The sequence below is a fragment of the Drosophila arizonae genome, chromosome 5 (genome assembly GCF_054131065.1).
Source record: "Drosophila arizonae isolate 15081-1271.41 chromosome 5, UAZ_ARI_1.0, whole genome shotgun sequence".
In the NCBI taxonomy this organism is placed as follows: Eukaryota; Metazoa; Arthropoda; class Insecta; order Diptera; family Drosophilidae; genus Drosophila; species Drosophila arizonae.
The window spans coordinates 14962042-14985696 of record NC_142925.1 but is presented as its reverse complement, the minus strand read 5'-3'; the positions used below and the strand labels follow the sequence as shown (position 1 = coordinate 14985696).

The 23655-nt window shown below is 36.4% G+C and overlaps 3 protein-coding genes across 6 annotated transcripts; 1 reads left to right on the top strand and 2 right to left on the bottom strand.

The window, feature by feature from the left end:
* Nucleotides 1-350: 350 nt before the first annotated feature.
* Nucleotides 351-7367, top strand: Gpat4 (Glycerol-3-phosphate acyltransferase 4). 4 transcript variants are annotated; one of them, XM_089471581.1, is made up of 8 exons: nucleotides 467-608; nucleotides 1979-2059; nucleotides 2489-2698; nucleotides 2875-3117; nucleotides 3880-4116; nucleotides 5511-5747; nucleotides 6667-6923; nucleotides 6986-7367. In XM_089471581.1, exons 4-8 carry the CDS (start codon nucleotides 2992-2994, stop codon nucleotides 7281-7283), a joined length of 1155 nt encoding a protein of 384 aa, XP_089327707.1. In that variant the 5' UTR covers nucleotides 467-608; nucleotides 1979-2059; nucleotides 2489-2698; nucleotides 2875-2991; the 3' UTR covers nucleotides 7284-7367. The 4 variants fall into 4 exon arrangements, with proteins under 4 accessions (XP_017868620.1, XP_017868618.1, XP_017868617.1 ...); XM_018013131.2 differs by lacking the exon at nucleotides 1979-2059 and having other exon boundaries at nucleotides 351-608; XM_018013129.2 differs by lacking the exons at nucleotides 1979-2059; nucleotides 5511-5747 and having other exon boundaries at nucleotides 351-608.
* Nucleotides 7150-10047, bottom strand: LOC108614950 (fatty acyl-CoA hydrolase precursor, medium chain). The gene is made up of 2 exons (XM_018009169.2): nucleotides 9222-10047; nucleotides 7150-9011 (listed from the first exon to the last, which is right to left on the bottom strand). The coding sequence occupies exons 1-2, from the start codon at nucleotides 9622-9624 to the stop codon at nucleotides 7579-7581; spliced, it is 1836 nt and encodes a 611-aa protein (XP_017864658.2). The 5' UTR covers nucleotides 9625-10047; the 3' UTR covers nucleotides 7150-7578.
* A 140-nt stretch (nucleotides 10048-10187) lies between these two features.
* On the bottom strand, nucleotides 10188-23430 carry Nipped-A (Transcription-associated protein Nipped-A). The gene is made up of 21 exons (XM_089471576.1): nucleotides 23103-23430; nucleotides 22580-22765; nucleotides 22325-22522; nucleotides 22096-22262; nucleotides 21950-22040; nucleotides 21751-21889; nucleotides 21315-21687; nucleotides 21165-21249; nucleotides 20943-21083; nucleotides 20677-20880; nucleotides 19986-20603; nucleotides 18539-19928; nucleotides 18178-18473; nucleotides 16522-18108; nucleotides 16174-16457; nucleotides 15961-16113; nucleotides 13113-15903; nucleotides 12511-13047; nucleotides 12326-12454; nucleotides 11040-12251; nucleotides 10188-10931 (listed from the first exon to the last, which is right to left on the bottom strand). Exons 1-21 carry the CDS (start codon nucleotides 23337-23339, stop codon nucleotides 10359-10361), a joined length of 11391 nt encoding a protein of 3796 aa, XP_089327702.1. The 5' UTR covers nucleotides 23340-23430; the 3' UTR covers nucleotides 10188-10358.
* Between the last annotated feature and the right edge of the window lie 225 nt (nucleotides 23431-23655).

The following is a 23655-nucleotide window of genomic DNA, read 5'->3' as shown; positions in this document are numbered from 1 at the left end:
ACTATTTTCGCAAAGAAGTCATCGGTTCTTAGTTTGTCTGATTGTAATCGGGTTTCTTTACAAAGATTTAACCAAGTGGTTAAAAAGTCTTGCTCGCTATCTGCATTTATCTATCGATAATTTTGCTTGGAATTTCAACGTTTGCTACTGAAGTTAATTGATAAATTCACTTTTAGTGGGTAAATAAAAAAAAAAAACTTGCAAATTGAACATAAGTGTTTTATATATGTATAAATATATATATATTTGTTTTGGTGAGATTTTATTGTTTATTTTGTTTAAAAATGCAGGCTTTCCAAGCAGCTTGTTGATTTGTCACAGCTATTTTTCGATATTCAGTACTTGTGAAAAGTAACGAATAGACACATATCGCTCATCGCTAATGTTCGCTTTGGTTAGACAGTTTAATTTATTTTGCCGACTATTCATGACTTAGTTGATATAAATAAATAAGGAACTAAAATCGAAGTAGAATGTTATACGGAATATTAAGTCTGTGCTGGATTCCGTTAGCGGGATTTGTTTCATTCTTGATCATTTTATCTGCTATCAACAAATCTATTGGAGTGCGAAGGGCATACGTGAAACTCCTTCTAAGGATATTTGAGGTAATTTTACTTAAGAATTATGTGTAAATATAATAATATGTGTACATTTATATGTATTTATAAATAAAGTGTTATGTATAAATAGAATGTAAAACTTGATTGTTGCTCAAAAACGCAATTTATTAAATCATAGTGGATTATAAATAAGTTCATCAATATAGCTTGCTTCAATAATAGTACTTATGTGTTTGAATAACAGTATTAGAAGCATTTGAATGTACGTTTGAATGACTTAAAGCTCAGTTAGCCTCTATAAGTAAATATGTACACAGTATCACTATAATAACGGAATGTTTAGCAATCAACTTTCTATGAGATTGTATTTGATTTCGTCAAAATACAAACAGTGATTCAAAAAAGTTTTTGTGCACCAGTAAATTTGGTCCCTTCAGGACGATCGATAAATGAGAATGAAAGAAGCATAAATCTAAAATAAATAAATATAATTTTTGTATGAAATTACATTATTTTACTGCTTTTTACTTTGTCTAGACAATTATTAAATTTATAGCAAACATGAAATTTCACTATCAATGTATATTCGTGCGGACTGCTGTCTGATAGTGTTAACATTTTTTATACGCCCACGAAAGGTGGGCAAATCGCGATATATTCTATAATATATATTAGATTATAAACAAATTCTACAAATCCATCAACAAATTATATAATTTGCTCTTTGGGGTCAAAGTTTCAATATCCTCCATAGACTCGTTAAGTAATTTTGAAACAGACCAATGTGATCATCGCAGCTGTTTTTGAACCGCAATCGAATATTACGCAATTTGCTAGTGCAAAACGGTTACGTTACTTTTATGGCTCTTACTATTTTTTATTACTAAGATAGTATAATTATATATTTACTCCCAGTCGATAAGTATAAGCCACTTTTTATTGGAAAAATTTTATCTTGAAATATATATTTTTTAGGTGCTACTATGTCTATAAGAGTCAACAATTGTGAATAAAACAACTATGCCGGGTTTTTCATAGAGTACTTAAATTAAAATAAATTGGCTTTTATTTCTATATTAAAAAATAAAACATAAGAAATGCTGTGTTAAGTCAATTGCACATTTATCGGGCTTCAGTTCTAATAGGCTTTAATATCGGTTTGCCGATATGCAAATGCAAGATTAAAGTGAGACAATACTAAGGCATAAAAATGCGAGGGTATAGCAGGCATAGATTCAATTCAATTTCAATTTCCTTAATAATAATAATAGAGGCTCAGAAATGTTCTTATATAGATTTCCTCTAAGGCTTTAAGGCTTTTTGAATGACAGGCAAGATGCAAGTATATTTATGTAGCTTTAAACTTGAGATTTACTGTCTTTTAATGGAAAGAAATGATAAACGCTTCCTTCCAGATGACATGAAAATCTGAATATCTGAAGTATCAGCAGAAAAGAATAATATAATCATTCAGACGGGTAGACCATCAAAATCCGGTAAGTATACCGGCTTGATTATGTTAATGATGAATGAACATGTAGAGATCTCTTTGGGGGTGCTCAAATCAAAAACTCTTTCAAGGTTTTAGAACTATTCACAAAATTGAGATCAGAAATCATCGCCTCTAGAAATTTCAGAATCAGCTGGTTCAAAGTACTTCGATTTCCCAATATTCTCCTCTGGTAGTTTTTGGTATGCATGAGATTGGGGAGTAGGTCAAAAATGCATGAGATCAGAGTTGCATGCTTCTCACATAACTTTAGTTGTACTGGGCTACCTCCTAGTCAAGGATATCCCCATCTCTTTAATAAATTTTGTATAAATTATTTCTGACTTAAAATTTATAACAGACACCGATACGTTTAAAAGATTTAAGAAGTATTCTATTTCGTTTGTTAACAATTTTCAAATTCTTTCGATTATAGTACGGCCGTAACAGCATAGAATCGGCGTCAAATGAAAATCTGAAGAACCCCAATGAAAAGACGGCTGAAGATCAGAACTCACAGGTGGAGCTAGTGAATGGATTAGACGCAAAAGAATCAACAACTGGAGCAGTGCTTATCAACCGGGATGCTGTTTTGCTACCCCAGCCTCAAGAGCTAAATCATGATAAGCCCAATTCAATAAAAAAGGTAAATATATACAATGCTTTTCTATAATCGTACACATTCATTCCAGATAATGGCTATTCAAGTAGGGAATGTTGTTTTTTTTTTCAGATAAGATTGCTTTAAAAATAGAAGATTGCTTTAAAATTAAAGATAGAATGCCTTACAACTTATAACAAATATTTACATTTTATTTTTAGGAGGAAATAAACTTCGATTTTGAAAATTGCTTAGATTATGTGAAAGCTGGAGTCGAAGCGATTATCGAAGATGATGTTACCTCAAGGTTTCAGGCTGAAGAGCTTAAGAACTGGAATATGCTGACGCGAACAAATCGACATTATGAATTTATATCATGGAAAATAACATTGATATGGGTGGTTGGATTTGCAGTGCGATATAGTATATTGATGCCACTGCGCGTATTCGTTTGCTTTGTCGGAGTAAGTATTCATTCGATGATAACATTCTTAATAACAGAGATAGAATTCATTCAGTTAATACCTTATCTGTTGCCCATATTAGAACAAGATATTGTCATTTATACATATGACACTCTCAGAATTTTAGGGGCTGAAATTTAATAAATTGATTCCCACGCTCTTAATGATAATAAAGTCAATATATTATCTATAATGGTAATTATCTAAAGTGGGCGCGTATCAAATGATATTATATTTTCTATAGCCTTACAGCCGCAGCCAATATTATGGACGCTAAATTCTACTCTACAAGAGATAGAGAAAATTAAATAGATTATTACAACTGAAATACATAGAAAAAATTAGGCGTAAACTATGTCTTGTCCGAATATGAACTGAGCCATATAGACTCGAGTTGAGTTTTCCCTTGGAATGTCGCGCAAGCACACAGCCTCCTGAGGTAGTTTTTTTAATTTAACAATTATACATATATTGGTTAGGCTAAGCTGTTGGTTGTTTGATCTGTATTATATGTATAATTATTTTTCGCATTTAATTTGTGAAATATTTTCTTTTTTTTTATTTATATTAGAGTTCTTACAATTTTTCATCTAACGTTTTAATCAGAAATTGAATAGAACCTTTAAAAATTATTATCAATAAATGAGAAAAAGCTAAGGAAAGGGCATGCCAAGACTGTAGCGAATTTAGGAGAGTTCTCGCCCTGGTTGTCATGTTTATATTTATTTCTTTGATTATTAATATTTAACTTTGGTTCAACAGGTTGTATTTGCAGTTATTTCAAATGCATTTGTGGCCCTAGTACCCTATCGATTTTTGCGGCGCCCCTTAGCGGATTTATGTTTTAAAATAACCTTCCGTCTCATATCAAGCTCTTTGTCAGCAGTTATAACATTTCACAATAAGCAATATAAGCCCACATCTACTGGGTTTTGCGTAGCCAATCATACCACGCCCTTTGACGTCGCAATACTCTCTACAGATTGTACATTTTCCTTGGTGAGATAGAAGATTTTTTACCTTTCAACTGCATTTCAGTTTTATTTCAATGCACTTTTGTTTATTTTGTTTCTCATGGTTATGATTTGCTGATGCTCATTCTCGAAAGCGTCAAAATAAATTTCATACTCGGGCTCCATTATAAATGAAAATCATCCTGAGTTAAAAAACTTCGTGCACCAAATTTATAATTTAATGATTTTTTTTTTGAAAATAGCACCTCATTTATATTTTCATGATTTCATGATTGGAAATAGCTTTTGCTTATGTTAATGAGATCCATATACATATGGCTTGTTATATGTTTAATGTTTCGTTTTCCGTTTTTATCTGTTTATATGTTTTTGCTTTTTGTTATTGTCCAACAACAATGCAAGTTCAGTTAAGTTCAAATATAAAATGGGCTTAGTTTAATTGCAAATAAATTGCAATTGGGTAAGTGAGCACAGATGAAAAGGTAAAGTACACGGTTGACAATTGGATCCGAGTTGATGTCATATACTTTTGCAGAAGTTACTAAAGCTAGAACTTAATTTGTTTAGAGGATTCTTTGCTATTCATCTTATATTTGGCTTTGCAGTTCCTTAAGTTCAAAATCAATCATAAACAGAAATGATATAATTCAGGGACTATCCACTTATGTTTGGAAAATAAAACATGGAGTTTTTAATAAATATATTAATATAACAAGGAATATTATTTTCTAAGAAATATTTTAGCTATTCCTAAAATTGGACAGCGAATGCCCAGGCCTAGAAAGGAGAAATAAATATATTTGCTTGAACAATCAGACAGACAGTTGTTTGAGCTTTACTTTATAACCTATTCCTAACGCTCTAATATAATAATTTCTTCAAATATAATATTTGTGTAGTGTGCATTTGTGATTTGTGCAATGATTACTAAAAAAGTTGACTAAACATGTATTGCTTTGCATAATGCCGCTACTAACGACCGTTTCCAGAATTAATTTTACTAATAAAGCATAATTATGACCATCGTCGTAACGTCGCCCGAGTATAATTTGTTGATCTAGTGAGACGTTCGATACCATTTCTATGCCTCTGATATGGAAGTTAGATTTATATTGTTGCTTAGGTTGAATCTAGTGAGATTTTTTCAATACTGATCTGATTTCGTTGGATAGGAAAGCTAACTATCGTAATATAATATCGTTTACAAACCGATACTTTCGCTAATTGAAGTATGTATGTTATATATGCATACATACTTTGGTGATTAATTACAAATGTAAAATATTTCGTAGGCATATATTAAAGTGATGCGATTTGCATTATTTTAATTGACAAGCCATTTAAATTAAACTTAAAATAATAAGCACAATTTAATATAAGATCTAAATTACACACGCCTTTTGTTCTATGCAATCTCAGGTAGTGTGGTTGACAGCATGCACAGCAGCTGTGGGAAATCTTAAGGATGGCGAAAGAAAACGCGCTATTGTGAATAAGGTGCTGGGGCAGTGCTTTGGCCTCCTGTCCAGTGCCATTTCAGCAGTTATAACTTATCATAATGAGGATAATCGACCGTCATCGACAGGTATTTGTGTGGCGAATCATACAAGCCCCATAGACGTACTCGTACTGATGTGTGACACAACCTATTCTCTGGTAAGAAATCAAACGAATTTCGAGGAATTTGCACTCCAAATAATATTTGAAACTTGACAGTATTTGTATGTATTATTTGGCTAGGACACTACGATTCATTTAGCACTTGGCAAAAAGTTGTGAAAAATGATTCATAGTCTATATATTGTATATATTACAACATTAATTTGACAAATATTCAACATTTTATTTTTAGTTTCCATTTTTTAATTTTCCATGCGTTGATTGAAAATGTAAATACATTCAGTTTTGCATAAATTATTAAAAAATGCGAGAGAAGGCATTTAGATTTGTGATGATGCTAGATGAATTCAGGTTTTATAATAATCATGCGAATTATTTGCTTTGAGCTTTTATATACTCTCTCTACACAAGATACAACAAAAATGTTACATGTAGAGGTATCTCTTAATCGGACCGTGCCGACTAATGCAATCTAGCTTGTTTACATGGTTTTCTTGTGATCTATGCGTTAAAATTTCGATTGCTTGGGATTCTCACTCGTTTGCTTGGAGTAAATATTATTTACCAAGATTTTCGCATGATTTCATAGTCAAGCAGAAAAATCAATATACAATAGAAGCATCAGTTCTTGTTGCTATTATTATATTATTATTATTGTTTTAAGGAAAGTAATTCCATTTTTCCAGATACCTTGACCCAAAATTCAGGTAATACCAATTCAAGTTTTATCGGAATACTATGTTATATCACGCCTTCTTGTTATGTCGAAAATGCATTTGTAATTCATTTCAATCAATCATTGTTTATATGAATCATCATTGAAATCCAACCCCTAGACGAAATTGGATAGTCATACTGTTAATACATACGCATACATTAAATTACTTAAATGTTTTATATGAAGAGAACAAAAAAAAAAAGAGAAAAGAATATTGTGTATAATTCTCATTTATAGATTGGTCAACGACATGGTGGATTCCTTGGCGTCTTGCAAAGAGCGCTGGCAAGAGCATCTCCTCACATTTGGTTTGAAAGAGGCGAAGCTAAGGATCGTCACTTGGTTGCCGAAAGACTAAAACAGCATGTGTCAGATCCTAGCAATCCGCCAATTCTGATATTCCCGGAAGGTACTTGCATCAACAATACGTCCGTTATGCAGTTTAAGAAGGGTAGTTTCGAAGTGGGCGGCGTTATATATCCCGTTGCCATAAAGTAAGCATTGTTTACACATTCTATCAGTCAACATAATAATATCAAATTCGCCTTCGTTTCAGATACGATCCCAGATTTGGCGATGCATTTTGGAACAGCTCCAAATACTCAATGATGCAATATCTTTACATGATGATGACGTCGTGGGCAATTGTGTGCGACGTTTGGTACTTGCCGCCCATGTATAGGCAGGAAGGCGAGTCGGCGATAGATTTTGCCAATCGTGTCAAAGGTGTTATAGCCAAACAAGGCGGTTTGGTTGATTTGGTATGGGATGGCCAGCTGAAACGGATGAAACCGAAGAAGGAATGGAGAGAAATACAACAAATTGAATTTGCAAATCGATTAAAATCGGATTGACGTTTCAGTTAAACACTTATTATGTTATTATTTGTAATTTACAATGGAGAAAATGTAAAAATAAATGACTTTTACCAAAACAAACGCAAGATGAAACTGAAAAGCAACAGAACAGAATACTTCCCCAATATCAAAGACTAGAGTAATAAGAATAATATATTTCAAAAGAAAATATCAATTAAATATGCCTGTAAATTGTGAACAGAAAACTCAATTATTCGTAATAATGGTTTTTATTAATTTCTCTCATGGTCTGTCAATGGTGTAGATCTATTTATAATCCTTGTAAATATTATTAAAAATATGTTAATATAGGTATTTGTACATATATATCAAGGCATATAAGGCATGATAGACATATAGCTAAGTGATTTATGTAAGGGATTAAGTTAGTTGTTCCTCCGTTTGTAGAATTACAGCATTCTGTTGCAAAATTGACAATTTTCGGATACAAATTTTTCCAAAACTGTACGCGACGATTGTCCGAGAGATAACCAGTATTGAAACTTTCATCAACTATCAAGTATGAATATCTGGGCGGCTCCATTGCGCTCCATTTCACATAAACATTGGCCTTTGTAGGATTCGATGCTTTCGCAAAATTCGCCCACAATGTCATAACAATGTCTGCCATTTTCTTATCAGTGGGCTTCCACTCCACAACATTGCCCACATAGGGAATACCCCAAACGAATATCTGGTCGAAATACTTCGGCACTCCAATCCAATTCGGTAGATCAGAGCTTAGAGTTTTGGATCGAAACTTAAATATATAGCTATAAACAGTCTGATGCTTACTGACGATGTCTATAAACGTTTCCAATGGAGTTAAATATGCTTTTTCAGTATGAGAATTGATTATATTTGTATTAATTTTCATTTCTTCCTCGCTGTTTTCATCGGAATACATAAAATTAATAGCATCAGAAACGATGGGGAAGTTCGTACACCATTCGTTATTTCCGGTTACTTTATAGATATCATTTACTGCAATGTCGGAAAAGAAGCTTTTGATATCCTCCGTAGTCAGCTCAGTAGAAATATACTCATCTAAAAGTGTAAGAACTTCCTCCATATCAGTAATGCCAACAATCAGTGGCACTTTGTGATAAGTTCCACTCTTGAATAGATTTTCCGGCTGGTTTTCGATAAATGGATATGACGTATTACTTAGTCCATAATCGACAATGGGGCCCCACTGAATAGACGGCAGATTCTCGGTTATTATTTTTGCATCGATTCTCTTTAAACATTGAATTAATAGCGACGTTGGTCTTCGAGCGCATCCGAAAATATTTGATATCCTATCCAAATCATTGTTGAATTCATGGGGAAATCGAACAGGGACGAGGGGATTTCCAGACATTATAATTGCTTTATGAAACGCGCCCTTCGACCACTCCCCCGACGTCATATGCAAAGCCGCACTAATTGCACCAGCATCGTGGCCCATTAATGTGATCCGATTCTCGTCACCACCGAAATAATTGATATTTTTCTTAACCCAATATAGTGCAGCCGACTGGTCCATCAATCCGAAATTTCCTTGAGCTTCGCCGTCTTCCGTCGAAAAGAAGCCAAATATATTTAATCGATACGAAAATGTTACAACAATAACTTTCTGCTTAAAAACCAATTGAAATGGCTCAATGTCAATTGGGCTGCCCGTTGTAAAGTTCCCGGAATGAATCCAAACAATTACAGCATATCCATCGACTTCAGGTAGTCCTAAAAATAGATGCAAAAACATTATAAATACATTATGGAGAAAGAGTGCTGTAGAAGATCGTTATTATATACCGATATCAACTCTGTTACAATTTGAAAAAATTTAAAAATTGGTCAATAAATGTTCAAAGATCTCTACCATCGGTAAATATATTTATCAAAAAATCATAAAATATTCAATATTTTATTTTAAATAGTTCAAAGACTCACCGTCAGGTACATAAACATTCAAATGCAAACAGTTCTCATCGTATTTTTTTGCACCACTCTCATTAGGCATATCTCCCGAAAGAACATCCAATACTTTATCGAGCTGGGCATTAGTTGGGGCGCGCGCTTTTTGCCAACAGCTGGGCGCGAAGGAGGTTGCATTGAAAACGCCTTTCCATGGCGGCAATTCAATGTCGGGCGGAGAGAATCTTGCAGCATGTGCATACCGAATTCCCAAGTATGCTTTAATATTTTGAGTTCGATACATTTTCAGATATGTCCCAGATATAATACCATTTCCAGGTATATGTATATAGGGTGCATCGATGCTATTTACACACGTGTAGAACAAATTATATGTGACGTAGAAATAAACACAAATTAACAAATTCTTCGACCACATCGTGACTTGTAGTATTTTTGCACATGCTTAGAGGGTTTAAGGTACAATACTCAGGAGTTTCTAAGATTCTTTTTTTTTGGTCAATAAAATTGTCAAGGAACGAAAAACAAGCTAATAAACCCTGTTGCTAAGCCTTCGTATCCATGGCAACAATCCGTTTTTTTTTTCATTCATTCTTTTGGATGAATAAAATCATTGCTAAGCCTTCGTTGTCATGGCAGCAATCAGGGCTTTAATATCCCAAATTACAACGCTTTCGTTGCTAGGTCATAAATTGAGCCAATTCTATACCCTAACATAAAGTGAAAGTTCTGAATAGCTTGACTCTTCTAGTGGGTTATTAGAGCATTCGCTTACATACTAATTGAAATTTCAGTTATTCAACAGTTTGTTTACAATGCAAATTGCTTCATTGTTAAATGAATGGGTTATCATTGCTTTAAATATATATAATTATTACTAATACAACTATCCTTTTTTATACATTCATATATATATTTTTGTATATTTTATTTACAATTATTATTTTACAGTTAATTAAAGTAAAGTTGCAGATTTGACGCTTTTTAGGTTCGTACATAAATTCCAACAATTTTTATATTTTAAATCTTAAATCCTAATAAAATTGATTAAAAAGATTTTAAATTATATATATTTTACGTTAGAAGTGGATATCTATATATTAAAATATTAATAGTAATAATAGTTATATATTTAATATTTGAATATTTCATTTACAGCCAAGGATGCCAAGCAGGATCCATGCGACATAAGTTGTCCGTATTCGTGGCGGATTGTATGAGTGCCGAAATTTTCTTCTTTTCAATATTGTCGAAATAGGATATCTTATTCAATCGCAATAAAATAACATCCACAGCTGAATTAACAACCCGAATAGTGTGCTCCATTGTATTATTATCAACCGAAGGCTCCTGCGATGCATCTAACAATTTACTCTGCCTAAATCCTTTCTTCTGCAAAGTGATTATCTCATCTCTGAGTATAGTTTGTAGAATAGAACTCAGTTTGTAGTTCGGCTGAATAAAGCAACGAGCTGTGGCTACAATTGCCGCGGACAATAGTCCAGAAATTCCAATACTTGTTATGAACTCGCCAATGTTTGGTGTCAGCCTGAATGGCACTGGTCGATGCTGATTAAACTGTTCCTTATCATCATTGATATCGAACTTAAAGTATGATATATTCATAAGTCCAGAGTCCTGATGAAGGTACATCATATCTGGATTGAGACGTGTCAAGTTTAGAGCGTGCTCACACAGATATGATAGCGCCAACTGAAGTGTTAACTGAAAATACAATAATAATTTAAATGAATCAAGTTTTTACGATTTTCCTAATAGGTAATCTAAAAAGTTTATTAAGTTTTGTCTTAATTCTACGACGAAGCAACTTACCATTTTTCTAAACTGCCAATAATCCGTGGCCGCAGCAAAGGTATTTAATGCCCATTGCCTTAGCAAAGTCTTTGGTACCATGGTGCACTGAACTTCGGTGAATATTTCTCTTAAAATTGTATGCGAAATGGGAGTTCCTTGGGCTTGCACTTCAGAGAGGCGTTCATAATACCTAACTATTGGCATGTCGTAGTCAATTTTGGCGTTATTACAACACTTCTTAAATATCTTGAGCAGTGAGACACTATTCGGATTATCTTCAGCAAGTCGCATTTGTGGTGAAATTGGCACAACTCGCGGCACAGTTATATTTAAGAATCGTCGACTGGTCTCCTTTTGCTTTTCCAAATAATAGTTTAGCATTCGCTTCAGCTGCAATACGCGTTCCTCACGGCGAGCATCGCCTAGTCCTGAGTCGAGTACTACGAGGTAAGGATATATTTTACCATTTGTACCTCTTATATATAGCCTGCGAGCTGCAGTGTTATTTTTCTGCACTATTTCCACGCGTGGCATGAACCGAGCAATGCGCACATAATAATGTGACGATGACGGAATTAACAGCTCTCCGGGCAGTTCTACTTCGGCAGTTTTCTGACTAAAGTTCGATAGGAATCGGCATTTGTCCTCTATTAAAAAGGACGTCGGTAGCTTTTTCACTTTTGTTTCTAATACTTTTATCCATGTTTTCAGTTTGGAAATCAAATTATGTAACTTCATTGCTCCGGGCTTCGAAAAGTCGAAATCATTTGTAAATTGTTCTTTCATTTTTTGGAAGACAGGATCTTGAAACGTTACTTGTGCCCGTCGTGCCAACGACTCCGATGCAGCCGAGTGCGATATGGAAGAGGCGACAGATCCTGGAACATTTTCTATTCCAATACCGAAAGTTGATCCAAGCTTCTTGACAAAGTGTAGCGTGTGCGGGGTTATGGTAGCATTCACCACTGTGCTGCGATTCTCAAATGCTATGGCATAACATTTAATTAGGCCCTGCCGCAACTGACGCAAAACTTCCTCTGTCCAGCTCTCTCTAAACCAAACCATTTGATCGACAATTCCTTCCAGGGAACTCAAAATTGTGGGGTGAACTTCCCGCTGCAGTTGCATTACTTTTGAACATCTCCACATAGGTGGTGTAGCCTTGATAGGATTAACTGATGGAACTCCCGTTTGATTTCTTCCGCCAACTGATCCCATATTCTCCATAGTCTATGGAAATTAATTTAAATCAGTTTATAGTCCATTTAATAAACCATTTAATAAACCTAATCTCTAGTACTTACTGAAGATGTTAATTTGCCAGCGAACACCGCCTGTTCAGCTGATTTATGCTTTTCCCTCTGCTCAATCTTTAGGGTAAGGTACAGAGTTCGAATCGGGAAATAGACTGCCTGAGGATATAGTCTCCCAATCTATAAAGAAAGCCCATTAAACACAATCCTTTTCATTATATTGTAGCTTAACTTACCTGGCTTAACAGATTCAATATTACGTCGCCCTCGAATTGCTCCAAGCAGCATAGCAGTTGAGGTATCCAAGGTAGCCAATACGATGGCGGAATTCCAGACACGTATTTCTCAAAGGTGCTTATTAGAGTGTCGCTTGAGCTATCGTATGACAAGAACCATAAGACCTTTGCAATATACTTTCTGGTTTTGCTTTCATTCTGATTGCGACAAGCATGCAGAAAGCAGATTAACGCGTTAACACCATGGGAGATTTGTTTATCCTTCAGGTAAATCTGCTCCATATAGTCGCCCCACATAGCCCACGCCTTAGTGAGACCATCGTGAAGCTGAACTGCTGCACTGAACGCTTTGCCAGCTTCCTCAGTGCGTCCAATTTGCGTTAAGAGCAAGCCTTTCAGTGCATAAAATTCAGCATTCATCTCGCCCGTGAAATACTTTAGATTTGTTAATTCAATCACTTCAAGCGCTTCATTTATCTCATTGCGTCCCGATGTTGAGGGCATTTGTAAATAACATTTTACTTGCTGGCGTATTTTCTGCAAGAATATATGAAAATATTATATTAATTGCTTTTGTATTAGTTTAAATTGTATTCTATTACCTGGAAGCAATCCACTATTGGCACGGCGGGTATTGTGTATATTCTAGATAATGTCTCCTGGCACACTCCAGTCAGATTATGTTTCCTCGCTATTTTGCCGAAGGAAATAATAGCTTGTGCTGACGCATGCACTCCCAGCATTGTGCTGCCTTGATCCGACTGTTGTTCCAGGTGCTGCGTTATTATTTGATAGTGATGTTGTCTCCAGGTGAAAATGTCGCTCCAATGTGATAGATCATCCGATATAATGGGTAATCTATTGCGCCATGTTTTCACAATGGCTTTCATATCGTGCAGCGAGGAATTTCTGGACTGCGTTAAGCCCTGATGAATTTGGCTTGCTTCGTGCAATTCCATAATTTGCTGTGAGGCCTGCAGATATGGCAGGTGAATGTGAGATACAATTTTCGGCAAGCGCCGCCATTCTCTGATACATAAGCTGGAGGCAATCTCCACATAGCGCTCCACACTAGCCGCCTGTCTATCCTCTTGATACAGGATTGACAAATATCCTTTGTACAAGTTCAATTTAAATCCATATTGCTTGGAATAACACTGCTCCGTTTTGGACAGTGCATTCTTCATCAGATTCCAGTCGGGTACGCGCCAAGAGCTTTCCAGAATCAAGAACATATTTTTCTCTCTATTCGTCTGAGCATAGTCCAATAAAATGTCCCACTGATTTAGTTCTTTCGCACAGCGCATCCAATGTTCCTCCCATAGCAACAATTCGCTGTTAACATCAATATTTATCTGGCCGCTGTTCAAGTCCTGTTTAAACTTTGTCATGGCTAGGTCGTAGGCACCCTGGGCTTCTTCAAAGAAGCCCATTTGCTCATATGATATGGCAATATTTGTTTCGGGATAATGCCCGTACTTCAGCCAAAGGCCAGCCCAAAGATCTTCCTCGTGCATCGCTGAGTACATTTTGGAAAGGGAATCGTAGATGTTATTCAAATTTTGTATATCCGATTCTGGCTGAGTTACATCCGGATTGCTCAAATCATTGCGCGTAGAGTATTCCATGGCCAAATCTTCTAGCACTAAGATGGCTCTGTGCCACAGATTATGCGATTTACCCAAATATGTTAAGAGATTTGGAGGAATATAAATCGAGGGTGTGCAATGAGTGAGGCTCTCCACAAATGTATTCAGCGTACTGGGACTGCAATCCTTCTGATTTACGTTCGTGCCAGATGACAGGAACGGTATTAATTCCTTCGATATATTAATTCTCTGGTCATCAGTGAATATACCCCAAATACTAGGGAAAATTGAGAGCCACACGCTCTCGGCTAGCTGTGTGTCCATGTGACACAATTGTGATGTTGCTACAAGCATTTGCTCTGTGCGTATATTTCGATTCGCCTCTAGGAATTCCGCTTGCTTGTAGATCAACTCAACCAACGTGTCTCTGCGCGTAGAAAGTATTTGCTGACAGTCCTCTTTGCGAACGGACGTGAATTCAAGTTTTAGATCAATATCGAAAACGTCGTCTTTGTCATTAACACTCTGGACATTCTCAAATGATTCTGGTTGTGAGGACAGAAACGAAACAAATGTATGCTCTTGAGAATCGTTAGAGTTTGTTGGAATCACAGAAGATATACACGGGATTTTAAAGGCCTCATTCGAGCACTGGATCTGTGTCATGGTATTAGCTGTCAAAATAAGCAGTTCGATGCATTGCTTTATCCAATAATGTGATCCGATAGTGTCCCATGCCTGTGAGCAGATTATATACAAGAGCCTGTCGTGAAGTCTGCGGCGCATTGACGAATCGAGAATTTCGAAAAACTTCGCCCGCACATGAGGATTCTGAAACCGTAGACCATTCAGAAAGGCGCCCTCCAATTTGCTTGTTAGTTCCGTTTGTTTCAATACTTCGTCACGGTATATGTAATTGATGATTTCCAAAAACTGAACATTCAGCTCAACCTCATCGGCAAATTTCTTTTCGACGTATTGCATTAGTTTTACTAGCAGTGCCGACTTCTCTCGTATGGATGGAACATGAGCGGAGATATTTGTTTCCTTACACTTCACCCAATCGTCGAGCATTTTGATGATGCATTTTACAATCTTAACTTCCGAGCTTTTTTCGATTAGACTCACTAAAATAGTGCCTATAAATAGTTTTCGTATTTCCACGCTCATTATAACAACTCTGTTCTTAATCAATTCCAAAGATAAGACCAACAGCTCGAGAGCCAGAGAATTGGAATCAGTCGGTTGGGTGCTGGTCGTATTCGTTGTATTAATATTAATGTGATCCTTTGTAAGACGATTTAAAACTCGAATGAACTGAACCAATATGCGGTCTATATAACTTGGATTGTTGGTGGTGCAAGCCTTTAAAATCATTAGGGTTCCGAATAAAGATGAGGCGTTCGGCTGAGGAGTCTTCTCATAGAACGTTAGGTTGTCTGTTATCATTTTGCTAATGGCACTGTACAATACATCAAAATCGTTATGCTTGTGCTGTGCATCCGGCGGAAATGTTGCCATCAGTCGTGTTAAAAATATGTGCATTAAGCGCACAATTCTTGTATTCTGGTGTATAATACACAATGAAAGACCACGTTGAACCGGTCGTATTATTGTCACCAATTGGTCCGAGCTTAATATTGTAGTTAGGAACGTTAGGAAGTCGATTGCAGTGCATATATTATTTAAGTTGTGATGAGGCGTCTCAATTGTGGCCAGAACTTTATCCAGCCAATTGATTTTTATGTCGAAGGGCTGAGGCCAAATTTCGGGACGCATGGCCAATTTTAAAAGCATGATGCACCTGTAAAGGAAATACATTTTTATTATCAAGCTAAAAAATGTTATCAATCTAACTTACCTTCTTGACAAGTTATCTCCCGAGGAAATAATTCCGGGCTGTACATCATTGACTTGACATGCTAAACGAATAAGGAAATTAAGAACTGTATCGCAGAACGACTTATCAATCGATCGAAGAACGTCTTCAGACTTTGTATGAGTGCCCACGCCTATAATAAAATTAATTGTTAATTAAACATTCATTGGTCAGATGCCGTCAAAATACTTTCCTTGTGGAATAGCCTGTCCCGAAGACTCTGTGATTTTTTTCCTATTTTCAGTTGGTTCACTTCCCACTCGCTTGCTGTGGTGGCTGTCTCTTAAATCCTCTTCAGATTCTTCAGCTTTTACATCTCTTTCATCTTGTTTGATGCGATGCAACTCCCATTTTATGATAACTTCTGCCAAGTCCACAGCCAATTTTTTATGCTCGATAGAAGCGTTTGGCGGAAATCCTAAGCGCTGCATATAATTTATGAGATGCTGCACCAATTGATGTCTTACGGGGAAGTAAACCTAGAATTAAAGTTAATATTTAATCAAAATTTACGCAATTGTATTAAATTCTGTGGGTAAATACTTTGTAGTGACGAATAATTAACTGCAGGATGTGGAAGAGCTGTTGTATTGCGTGGCCTTCCTCGACAATAATCTTTTTAGTCCAGTGAGTCAACATCGTGTTTCCGTCTTCCATGCGCAGCGGCATTGCTGGAGTTAGCACGTCCAGAGCCTGCTTCACAATGGGTCTGGCTTCTAGCGCGTGTCCCTTTAGCAAAGAGTGGAAAACTTGCAGTACGATTTTCTTATGAATGGCAAGTCTTGCAATTATATGGGCAAGCAGTAAGTGACCATGATAACGTGCCGTAGGATCCACACAATTCTTGCTGAGTAGGCATGGCCAGGCAAAGGTCATTAGGCGTCTAAGCTTGTTGCCTTGTCTCTTATTGTTAGCATCGCCATCGTGTATGTGCTGCGAGGCACGTTCGACGAGCAGGCACGCGAGTTGCAATAGGGCAATTCTTACTGCATCGTCATACTGCTTGTCGGGGTCAAATACTTTATTGATAAACACTGAAACAATGTTTTTCTCATCCTCTTGATACGGCGTGGGCGGAGCTCCAATTAACTTATTTCCTTCACCTTTGTCAAAACTCACGGTGAAGCAAGGTATTAAAATTGCTGTAATTATTTTTGCTTTTAGAACTTCTGTGAAGGTATTGTTATTGAAGTTTTCAACGAAATGAAAGAATGCATTTCTTTTCCAGTTGACAGTAAAGCTTTGTGCGACTGTGTTTTGCAAAAAGTCCCGCAGAAAATAGACATCCGGTATGAAGTGTAAGCATAAAGCACGCAAAAGTTGAAACAGCAAATCAATATCATTTGTGTTATTCGAGAAATATAGCAAGAGTATTTTTCCAACCAAATGCCACAAATCGCAAGCGACATTTTCCAAGCATGTCGAGTACAAATGATTTCGCCACATGTTCTTCAGAGCGTCAACAATATCGGGTCTTGTTGGAATCCATTGATCATCCTGTTCCATCAGAGTAAATATGATAAGCACAGCCTGATGTTGCACATTATATTTCTGGGTATTATTCATAGCCGTATTCCAACTTAAATAATCCAAAAGGACAACATATTTCGAGTTCTTAATGATTGTTCGAAATGCTTGGCCATTTTTATGTTTTAATAAGAATATAAAGAACCGATTCCACTGCGGGTCTTTCATAATCGAATCCATCATGAAAAGATCAACTGTTTCCGATGGAAAACGTTGCAAAAACATGATCAGAGCTTCGCGATATGGACTTGATGCCTCGATCATCAGATTCTTTTCAGTTTGTAAAACCAATTGGCATAACTTTTCGATATACTTCGATGATGCAGTAATGTGGTAAAACATCTCAATGAGTGTCACAATTTTCTGTTCGTATTCTCCGCCTTTCGATGTTGCAAAGAAGTTCACTGATTCGTTTGTGCACTTATATTGGCCCACAAATATTTCAATAATCTTTGCACAATGCTGCAATATTTGCTCACTAAGTTTCTCATTAAACATTTGCGGAAAGAGTTGGGTAAAATATGATAATCGTTTTATGGCTGGAATAGACAAGTTCCTGTGGTCGCCAAGTTTTAATAGCAGAGGTCGCATTGCAGCTTGTACCTGTAAATTGAAATAATATATGCATACATATTAGTATTTTCCTACTTTACATTACATAATATTACTTACTTTCTCTCTGTCGAGAGTAGTACCAGATATAAATGTTTTCATGCAATTATAGGCGGTTTCTTGCAGCTCGGGCTTATCATTCTCCATTACTTTAAAAATGATGTTTATTATTTTTTCCTTACAGCCAATATCATTAATATAATGACAAGCTGCTAAAGCTCGCAACGCGCTTATTCGTAATGGTATGAGGTTTGTAACATTTTTATAGCAATCCAATTTAGCTAGAGTCGCATCTTCCGCTTCACTTAGTGTAAGTAATTCGTGGAAGAATAATTTGTGGTATGTGTTTGTCAAATCTAAAAAAAAAAGAGATACATGTAATTAGTAATACGAAAATGCTTTTTTATAAGACGCCACCTACCGATGGTGAAGAGGCGTGGCTCCAAAGTGGTACAGAATGTGTTACCATCCATCAATCCGATTTGTGCATTGGCAGGTTGATGCCTCAAGAAGTGTTTTTTAGGTGGTATTATATCAGCTAGGACTTCCTTGTGCGGGTCCATGACCTCGGAGACAGTCTTTTTCTGTATTGCACCGATGTGCTTCAATAACAGCATGGATTCCTCTCTAACAATGGAGTTGGGGCTTGTTATGTGACGCACAAGCTCATGGATCACGTCGTATGTGGCCTTCGCCTGCAAATCCTCCAATTCGTCATTTCGTGAATTTATACTTATGGGTGACAAGCATATCTCCAACATTGTTTTCATATAGTTTTTAGTTATGTCAAGGGCGCCATTTGACACATCTCCCTCCAGATCCATCAGTACAAACATAAACGCTTTTAGGAAATTGAACAAATGCTGGTACAGAGCGCGTAGAGACATATGCTTGCAGAGGAACTGTATAGCCTGGCAGCCGCCAACCTTGGCATACCAGGGGCGATCGTAGCACAAGGCGGTCATTCTCTCTGCCAAGTATTGCATTAGGGGCAGCTTGCAAGCTCTGTCTTTATTTCCCATTATATTTGCAGCAGTGTCCAGTATTATTCCCATGCAAGCTATGCCGGGTTTGCACAATTCCTTTTCTTCGTGCCCCATGCAAGCGGCCAGCGCATCGATTAACACCATGGGATCTATGCCGTTCGACATGAAATTCTTTTGTGGGAATGGTCCCGCCTGTTGAGCAATCGCCACCATGGTATAGTGCCTGACAACGGCTGCCATAACAGGACACACTGAGTCCCGCAAGTCTTTCGTGGCTGAGGCAACCAACATGCCAATAAGAGCTGTTAGATGAGTTCCACGCACGCTCGACGTTTCTATTTTGTTGTGGAATATGGGCCAATTCATAATGTTGCTTTCCACAAAGTCATTGTGTGTGAATAACTTTAGCAGTGTATGTTTTTCATCGTCTAGACTAATAAAGGCAGCTAGAAAACATCGGATTACTTCCCAACTTTGACGTCTATAAAATTGATCGGTGGTGTTTGAGCTCAATGCTTTGAAGGCCGACTCAATGGCATGCTCAACGGGAAACTCAATTGGTTTCTCATATTCTTGGAAGTATGTAATTATTGAGATCTTCGGCTTTTGGCTATGATCGTAATGCAATGTTTGTGGCTCTACCATCATTTTCCGGTTGCCTCCACCAAATTTACCAAGCACACGAAAAGCAACAAGCGCAGCATTGTCTTGGTTTCTTAGCGTTTTCCATAGAGCTTGCATCAAAGCTGCCCTTACTGGTTGTATATGGTCGTACAAAAAGTCTGGTTGCAAATTGTCGACGCACAGCTCCAAAGTCCTTAACCCCTGGAAATAAATTGGATTTCACTAATAGCTTTATATAATTTAATTATTTAGCTTTACCTGATTTATGAGAGTAGGTGAACCGTTCAAGGCTGAAACCAATGGATCCATGAGCATGGGGAGATATGGCAGCAATGATGAGAGACGCACAGGTACAGTCAAACAGAGTTCAACGAAAAGATCCCGCATGTGTTGTTTGTGGAATCCGCTTTGTAAGCGATTCAATCCTTCTAGTAAATTGGGTAATAGCGGCAGGAATTCTTGATAGAGCAGATCATGACTGCCACCACCAATTGATCTGAACAAAGCCCGTAGCAGTAGAAAATAGTTGTAGGGCTCATCTGAAATTAACGCCAACTCCATTGAACGTATAACAATTTTGTGCAGATGTGGCCGCAGCATTTGTTCATTTTCCACAGGAAACAGGCTAACGCTGCCAAAGACGAGCTTAAACAAGCGGAGATATAAGTTTGATCGCTCGACATTTGAGCCCATTTCCTCCATTTTATCCAGAAGGTACTCAACCAACACAGTAGCAAAGAGCGGTGAAGTGGTTGGATTCGCTAAAAATGAGTTCGCTATAACTTGTAGAGCCTGATTTTTATAGATACGCTCCACCAAAAAATCAATTGTGGTTGCAAATATTTCCTGGAAGTTCTGCGAGTGCATCATGAGAAACTGAAAGGAATTTCAATTGAAAAATGCGTAATAAGCAAATAGTAATATCCATCGATTTCTATAAAATATTTACAATGCCACTGAAATGCTCTAGAACTTCCTTTTCCTCTTTGCTCCGTGAAATCAGCCCAGATGCTCGTTGTTGATTAGGATTTACATTAATGGTATATATATCTAAAGCTTCCATTGCAAAATGCACCAAGTCAATGTAGGTGCACAATATCTCAGGACTGAACAACTTTTCCTGCATTTGCATGTTGGATTCGGAGACATGAGTCTATAATAAAAAAAATAAGATTATTAGTTGAACTTCATAAAAATCTATTTAAATAATCATACCTTTGAATTGAAAAATCCCCAAGTAATTGTTTTAACGCCCCCAACGAGTGTTTTCACCAAACTTCGAAATTCAGCTACATTCACAGAACAAATCAATTGTGAGCCAGTCGTTGCTTTCGACTGATCGCTGACCAGCTGATCCTTAAATGTGAAATAGGGAAAGGAATATGAATAACATAAGATCAAAATATAATACAAATATACTCATCGAGAGTCACTTACATCTTTAATCTCTGCTAAAGGAAGAACGGGTAAGTTAAAGGAACCAATAGGGTTCGCAGCTCCACCTGCTGGAGGTTGGCCCTTGCTGATTATACAAAAAGAATTTGCATGAATATCACAAGCAAATACTAAATAAATATAAAGACATACCACTTTTGAATTATTAGAGGTAGCTGAATTTGAGCGATAGTTTCAAACTTCTTCACGAATACTTTCAACAGCGTCCCTAGAACATTTCTGGAACGCACTGGTTCCACTTCACTGTGGTGCCGCAAGCAATCGACTAGATTCAGCAGAAGCTTACATGACATAGTCTGTATGCCAATAGCAAGTGTCTCATCGTGTATATTTCGAGCAAACAAATTTACTGCCTTGATTAGGACATCTAAGCTTAAGCTTTGACGGACATGATGTGCCAGATCAGCCAATGTAGAATACGCTAATGGGCGAATGGAATCCAATGTGACGCCTTTGCCGATTAGTAAATCTTCATCAAACAGCTTTTCAATTGATGGTATGAATTCTAAAAGAACAAAACAGCTGTCAAAATAGGGTCTGTGTTGAGGAAGAAGCAAAACAGACTTACTTTGTCTTAAATCCGTTGCAAATATATGACGCGCAGCAATTAATAGTTCTTTGCGTAAATGAGCTGCTTCCTTGGGACAATTTTCCATCAAATTCAACATGCCATTTGAAACAGACAATGAGTTTGCAACGACAATATCCTGAAATATAATGTTTATATAAAAATAAATGTAACAGCACCGTTAATAAGATAAACTCACTTGATATATTCGCACAATATAAGCCAAAAATGAAAGTGTTTTTACTTGTGCTCCCATGAAGTCAACGAAAACTTCTTTCTGTGTTGAATTTCTAGAGAAATATAAGTATTATTAATTTGCATAATTTGTATTTTATTGAAACTTACCTTTGAAGTGCAGTTGGCTGCAAATTTATAGTTGTAAGTATTAAAGGAATGAATTCAGCGACCTCCTGATGGACCGCATTTTTATATATTTGATACATCAATACTACGATAATTGGCAGCTCTTGCAGAACTTTTAAGGATAATATACCGCGAGGTAGAAGATTATACTGAAAGATAAACAAATTAATAAAGCAAATTCTCAGATTGGTTATATAAAAGCAGTATATACAATCATTTGCTGTGAATTGTGCTCCATTGACTTCTCTACATGTATCGTTTTAACTGAATATGTCTCTGGCAAAAGCATTTCCAAGTCCAGGTCTTTTAAATCGCTTATCCAAATGTCATTTGATGTTTCAAATATTGCTGTTAGATTATTTGGAAGATTTGTATAAATTTCCTTAACAAATCCTAAAAAGAGTTGAATCTATAAAAAAAAACATAATTAAGTAAGGAAGTATTCAGTTTAAGCAAAAGCTCATACCTCAGGATTGAAAGATGGACGGAAATGTTTGTGCAGCTCAATTATTATACGAAGACTGATTAACACATTCTCTTCATTGTCAGTTTTTAATAATTTCAGCATCATTGTTATAATTGACTTAACATGCTGCCTCAGATTCTCTGTTATGGGCAGTCGATGTATCATCTCAAGTATAAGTTTACGAATCTGTAAAGTATAGAAAATATTGTATTAATAAAAGATATTGAATATTATGATGAAATGATATCTTCTTCCTTCGCAACAGGTTTAAGGGGACGACCAAGACACTCACGATTACTAATTAATATTGTGGGCATTCAATTTTAAATGAAACTTGACACATATACCACTGTTACACTCATTTCCCCTCTAGATCTTTCGGATTAAAGAATCCTGCCATTACAGTAAATTACAACACAATACAAATGTTTGTACATAAATATGTATACCCCCATACACACACACAGGCATACATGCACACTTATGAAAATGTGCTGTATTCCAAAGCGAGGAAAATACTTACGTGCTGAATAGTGTTTTCTTGAATAAATTGAGGCTCCCCCTCTTGTAATATACGCATAAATATCTTAAGTGCATTTTCCAAAAATGAGGGATAGCTCGGAGATTGCATTATCATTTCGAAATGCTCGCTCAACTCCTGAGTGGCTTTCAGCTTGATGTCCTCGCTTGCCGACGGATCATTTAATATGCTAAGGTAATTCCGGAAATTGTTAACCGGATTATTTTCCCCGTGTGCCATTTTAAGTGACCATTAATATTATTTTGCAACAAACGAAGTGACTTTACCGGTGTAAACAAGCGAAATGTGTGAATTTTATGCACAGGGCGACTCGAGTAAAGCTCAAGATAGCGTCACCATAAAACGCCTAGGTACAGAGCTGCTGAGTGTTTCGATTACGATAATTTTCTTACATACACTGATGTATCGCACTGAAGCATTTAATTGGAATTAAATAAAAGAAAATGCAATTTATTTAAACCAACTCAGTTTATTCATTAAAAGCAGAACAATTTGCATTTTTTTATATAAGTGAAATCCTCTTTAAAAGTAATAA

Coding starts and splice junctions, on each gene's coding strand:
- LOC108614950 (XM_018009169.2), bottom strand. CDS start 9,624: ATGTGGTCGAAGAATTTGTTAATTTGTGTTTATTTCTACGTCACATAT. Junction 9,012..9,221: donor GAATGTTTATGTACCTGACG/GTGAGTCTTTGA, acceptor ATCTATTTTTAG/GACTACCTGAAGTCGATGGA.
- Gpat4 (XM_018013131.2), top strand. CDS start 474: ATGTTATACGGAATATTAAGTCTGTGCTGGATTCCGTTAGCGGGATTT. Junction 2,699..2,874: donor AGCCCAATTCAATAAAAAAG/GTAAATATATAC, acceptor TTTTATTTTTAG/GAGGAAATAAACTTCGATTT. Junction 4,117..5,510: donor CAGATTGTACATTTTCCTTG/GTGAGATAGAAG, acceptor ATGCAATCTCAG/GTAGTGTGGTTGACAGCATG.
- Nipped-A (XM_089471576.1), bottom strand. CDS start 23,339: ATGGCACACGGGGAAAATAATCCGGTTAACAATTTCCGGAATTACCTT. Junction 16,458..16,521: donor TAATTATTCGTCACTACAAA/GTATTTACCCAC, acceptor CTTTAATTCTAG/GTTTACTTCCCCGTAAGACA. Junction 13,048..13,112: donor CAATAGTGGATTGCTTCCAG/GTAATAGAATAC, acceptor ATATTCTTGCAG/AAAATACGCCAGCAAGTAAA.